We start from the raw sequence: 5,603 nt of genomic DNA on the forward strand, positions 1-5,603 counted from the left end.
CTACTCGGGTGGCAGCAGCGCCAGCGCGGCCAGCGCGCGCTTGACGCGCGGCACGAGCCGCCCGGCCCAGCGCCACAGCGTGGCGTCGCGCACCGGCGACAACCGCATCTCCTCGCTTAGCCCCCGCTCCGCGCACGCGTCGCAGTTGGCGCGGTAGTGGTGCAGGCGCACCTGGGCAGTGCTCATCGCGTGCTGCGAGCACGCGCCGGCCAGGCACGCCAGCGGGTAGTGGTTGTGCACCGCCAGCACGCGCCCCGTCTCGTGGAAGGCCTTAACGTTCCAGTAGAGCATGGAGAAGTTGGGCGCGCGGTGCACGTGTTGAAGCATATACATGTAGCGCGGCGCGCCCGGCTTCCGGCTGGCCGGCTCGTCTAGGTAGTATATGTTTTGCGCGTAGTAGGTGATGTGCGGTGGCTGGCGCTTGAGCAGCGAGCTCCAATCGGGATCTTCCATCGGCACGATCACCTCGTCTATGTCCAGCAACGTTATCCAGCGGTACTGGTACATGTGCCGGTACAGGCAGTCGTTGTACGGCACCAGCTCCATATGCCGCTTGTTACGGAATCTCTTCTTCAAGTACACGTGCTGCAGGCCCGGCAGGTTGGGCTGCCCGCCCGGCAGCGTGATGGGCGTGCTCTCCACTATCCCCCGCGCGCGGTAGTACGCGAGAACCTTGCTGATGTTGGGGTGAACTTGAAGCTCGTAGAAGAACACCTTGTCGGCGCCGAGCAGCCGCACGAGCTCGATCCACTCGACGAGGCGCACGGACAGGTCCTCGTGCTGGAAGTCGAGCCCCTTGACGCAGACGGCGAACTCCTTCTGCGCGCGGTCGGGCGGCTCGTCGAAGTGCACGCGCAGGCAGTTGGTGGCGCGGTCGCACGGCTTCTCCACCAGCGACACGGCGGCGGGCCGCAGCGCGCGCACGTCCGCCGGCAGCGCGCACGCCAGCAGGTACGGCTGCAGCATGCCGTCGACGTTGTTGCCCCAATCGCGTCTCCACACGTACGTGTACTGGAGCACGCGCACGACGATGGGGCCGGGGCGCTCCTCGAACCAGAGCTGGCAGTGCGCCTTGCCGGGCTCGAGGCGGTCGTGCACGACCAGAAGCCGCACGGCGGGGCCGATTTGGGACGCACTGCGGATATCAAGATAAGCGCCGTACAGGTGGAATACGCCTCGGCTCGAACGCAACGTCTGCCAATAAGTGCTGCAGTACTCGAGCTCGAACACTGAAGGCAACGGCGCACAGTCTTTCGTCTTGTAGAATTTGTTAGTATCGTTTCGGCGCTTGTAGAAGTAGGCGAGGGGGAGGGATGGAAGCTGGCGCTCGGTGTCGGCGTACGGCTGGCTGAGGTCGGCGGCGGCGGCGGCGGGCGTGGACGGCGAGGGGCGCGCGGCGGGCGGAGCGCGCATGCGCGGCACCCACAGCATGCACAGCGCGCTCCAGCTCACGAGCAGCAGCGCGCGCACGCAGCATAGGTGCCTCAGCCGCCCCCGGAGCCCGCCTGCTCGCACCATCACCTACATCATGATAATGTGAATCACAATACATATATATACCTAAGTTATTACAGACAAGCTTCGGACTGATATTATAAGTATATATAATTATCTAACAAATCAACCGTATCAATTGAGAATCTTAGTAGGTTATAACTGTTCTACTTTTGTTAATCTTCCACACGAATCAGTTGAATGTAAACCTTTCAGAAATGTTCAGTGACACGGCCTGGCCTAGCCCAACTACCACTGCTTACCTCATAAACCGCGCGGGCTTTTCTTGGCCTCCGACACCCCACTCAACCCTAGTTTGCTCCATCACCCCACCTCTGCCAAGCTATATCCCAAGAGCGGTAAAATAAATATTTGAGGACTTCATAACTAGGTACTAAACGTTCACTACTTAGTAGGGCACATTAGATCTCCTCACAGTCACTTTACACAGTATTATACACGCCTACTAGTTAAAATAAAAGTGATGAATACCGAGGTGAAGTTCTGAAGTTGTTCGATTCGCAGTGGACCCGCGCCCTCGACAGCGAATACATATAAGTATATGCTCGGTGTCGGAGGTCTGGAGTGTTACAGCTCACTCAGAGTACTCGAGATGTCGTGGACACTTCGGCAGTAAGGAATTCAGGGAAAAGTACTCTGTTTTCATTCGAATGTGACATCACACTAGAACTTAGAATCAACTACACATGGATGGCGTATCGTAAGGCGTCAAGACTGGGCGATTATATTCTCTTTGTCCGGCGTACATTAGGTACATGTCAGTAAAGTGTCAAGCCCCGTAAAAAAAGTTTTACTATTTAAAGAGGCCCGGAATACTTCAAACCAATGAGTATAATTTTAGAGTTACACTTAAGTTACACCAAGGAAAGTCTGCAGCGATTTTGCCCACGCAGTGCAAATCATCATCATCATCGCATTTATTCGTGATATAGAGTTTATTTACACACAAGTACAGAAGAACAAAGAAAGTAAAACATAAAATAAATAAATAGTTGTTTACCACGAAATGGTCCCGAACACGGATGTATTATGTAAAATGTTATTTTAAACGTCAAACTTCCATAAGAACCAAGTGATTATATGCTCTTTGATAATAACAGTTGCACTGCTGCGTTGGCTATCAAAATCTCTGCAGACTTTTTTTGGACTAACTCAAAGAGTAAAGTAAGAGTGGGGAGGGGGCTTTATTCACAATATTTAACTAGTTTAATGTCGAAGAAAGTAATTGTAAACAAGCATCTCAATTAGGTACCTAATAAAAAATGTAACTTTACTAGCCAAAATGTATAGTTGCTGGACTCGCTGACCGTGACGGGACAGAATAAAACAAAATTGATTCACCCTGTACCCTATGGAGATTGGAAGGTAAAGGTATATATACTCCATGCTGTATACCACTGAACTCCTCGTACGCCGTTCGCGCGCTGCGTCTGCATGCCGCGGGCCGGCTCGGCTCCGCCGTCCGATCGCATTGCCGCCGTGCAGTCGCAGGCGCTTGGCGTAAATAGCACCTACCTACAGTACTATACGCAAGTCGGCAGCTATATCCGATCAACCACTAAAGTAAGTACATTATGAACAAGCTACGTTTTGCCAAGTATAGCATTGCCATACATTGTCACTGCCAAACTTAGCGTAGACGGAGCAAGGTGCGTAGCCAAGATCATTTAATACGCTCCGTAGCGAACAACATTCCAATGTCTCTACTGTCGCACTGAGATGACTACTTATGAGTTATGCTACGCTACGCTACGGAGCGTAAACTATTGGCATATTGGCTAGGGGTAGAGGTGCTTAGAGCACATATTCTATATATATCTTAAGTAGAGGCACAGAATAAATAATAGTACTAGGTACAGAAGACTCACTCTCTAACAAAACGCGGCTGTGACGATCAGCACAGATATGAATGAATGAATGAAAGAATGAAATCTTTATTTCAGGCAACTAGTGGCCCATACATAAATACCTTAAAACTAGCATACATATTATAAAAATATATTTTAAAACTAAACACTACAAATCACATTATGGCTGCGATGCATTACGCAACCCCGCAGTGTCAGGAAGCCAGCCGCGGAACCGCCGAAACTTGACTGACACCCTTCGGCCAAAACTCCTCCTTGGTGAAGGTCGCTAGATGATCAGTCGGAACGCTCACCACAAACGAATTAAAATTCGCATTGTGTCGAGATTCCAACTTCGCGACCCTCAGGATGAAGCCGGTCTTCGTTTTCACATACTTTACGATGTCGTCGACCTTCGTAAGGTAATGTAGACGGGACACATACAGCAGCGTCGACGGTGTTGCAGGACGCAGCAAATGGTTGGGTCCAGTCGGTGCGGTACCACACTGATTCTGACGAGCCGGTTTTCTTCTCTTCTCCACCTTCTTGAAACCGTCCGCGTCGCATCGCGACTCCCTTAGAGTCGGCTGTGATTGGTCCTTGTGAACAGGTTCAAGAAGGCTCTGCACCCCTTTCTTCGGCCGCTGCTTAGGCTTGGACACAGCAGGCGGCTTAGCAGCAGTAGCAGCATAAGAACGTTTCGAGAGATATGGCCGCTAATAGGTGGCGACAGCGCCACACGCGGCTTATGGCAAACCCCAAAATTGGGGTCGAACGGATGTACTTTTAGCTACCTGTAGCAAAGCGACGAAATCGCGGAGTGAGCCACGCCTGGTAGAGGTTCATTAAATAGGTAATCTTATTAAGCATGTATATGAGAAGGGCTCTAGAAAGTCACAAAATTTTACAATAGTTATTTATACATTTTTTTTTTCGTTTTCAATGAAGAAGGAATTTCGAGAAAATTTTGTTCATTAACAATTGCCTAACTTGTTGAAAAAATAACTTTAAGATACATTTCTACTAGTATTACAATTGTTGACATATTTTAAATACACCATATTTTTTTTAAATTTTTCAATGAATATTTAATACCTTTAAAATTATATTTAATGTTACGTAATCGCTTTTCCACGCCGCGCGCGTTTCCCGAAAATGAGGCGCGGAGGGCTGTGTTCAGCGTTGAAAAACAAGTATAAATAATGGAGATACAGTTCTGCAAGTATAGAATGTTTGATTGGAAATATCCTCCTCTTTTATAATATTAATTTTGGTTTCTTAAATATTAATACTTTTTGAGATATTTGGGAAATAAGACAAATCTACTTTTTTCTCCCTTTTTTTGTTATTAACTTTTGTAATTTTTTGTGTGCTAAAACACGCTTCGAATACATTTTTCTAGACATCATTACGAATCTAATGAGGTATCACACGTATTTTTAGGAGTATTATCTATATGGAAGCTTGTAATTTGCATATAGTAGATAAGTCTATTAACCTATGTATATTAGGCAGTAAGCATCCCGAATAAAATAAAATAAAATAAAATAAAATAAAATAAAATATTTTTCACCGTTTTCCGTACCTAGAACAGACTATAAGCCAAATATAGATAAAGTCAGCAGCAAAAGTACGCAAACGACAATGTCTCAATGAAAGGTCACAAATGTCACAATAACTAATATTAACTACTGATCCTGACTGTACTTCACATACGTATTTGGTTGTGGTAGACACATAAGCATACATTGTACGTACCTACACACAACGTAAGTACCTACATTAAATAATGTTTGGCAGCAGGAAAACCATTGTCACGCACACTGTGGGGCGCCGGGTAGAGCTGCCGGCCAAGTTCACAGTACGTAGCATTCCTACACAGATAAGTACATTTACAGTCAGTGGCAAATAAATAGTGACTAAAGTGGCCAAATATATTTTAACACACCTTTTTTACCAAAGAAATAAGAATGAGTTGCGAAATACGGGTTGTGCAGCTAGTTGATCAGAAATGGAATCGATTGGCATCTAACAAATAATGTCAACATTAAAGATTTCCTTGCTGACTGTAGAAATGGGAATATAAATATTCATTACCTAGTAGAAAATATGTAGGTACATTATACATACATACATGTCTATGGGTCCTTAGATAGGATTTCCTTTGTTACAGAACCAGTAAAGAGTATTCTATCTATCGATCTACTTACAAGGAACACAACTAATAGTAATGACCATGAA

The 5,603-nt window shown here is 46.9% G+C and overlaps 1 protein-coding gene across 1 annotated transcript; it reads right to left on the reverse strand.

Moving 5' to 3' along the window:
* LOC134674839 (uncharacterized) lies at nucleotides 1-3,929 on the reverse strand. The gene is made up of 2 exons (XM_063532992.1): nucleotides 3,807-3,929; nucleotides 1-1,521 (listed from the first exon to the last, which is right to left on the reverse strand). The coding sequence occupies exons 1-2, from the start codon at nucleotides 3,927-3,929 to the stop codon at nucleotides 1-3; spliced, it is 1,644 nt and encodes a 547-aa protein (XP_063389062.1).
* Nucleotides 3,930-5,603: the final 1,674 nt, after the last annotated feature.

The sequence above is a fragment of the Cydia fagiglandana genome, chromosome 20 (genome assembly GCF_963556715.1).
Source record: "Cydia fagiglandana chromosome 20, ilCydFagi1.1, whole genome shotgun sequence".
NCBI classification, from domain to species: Eukaryota; Metazoa; Arthropoda; class Insecta; order Lepidoptera; family Tortricidae; genus Cydia; species Cydia fagiglandana.

Excerpts from the sequence above, each read along its gene's own strand:
- LOC134674839 (XM_063532992.1), bottom strand. The coding sequence starts at position 3,929 with ATGCGACGCGGACGGTTTCAAGAAGGTGGAGAAGAGAAGAAAACCGGC. Across the intron at positions 1,522-3,806 it reads GCAACACCGTCGACGCTGCT|GTGATGGTGCGAGCAGGCGG; the intron begins GTATGTGTCCCG and ends ATCATGATGTAG.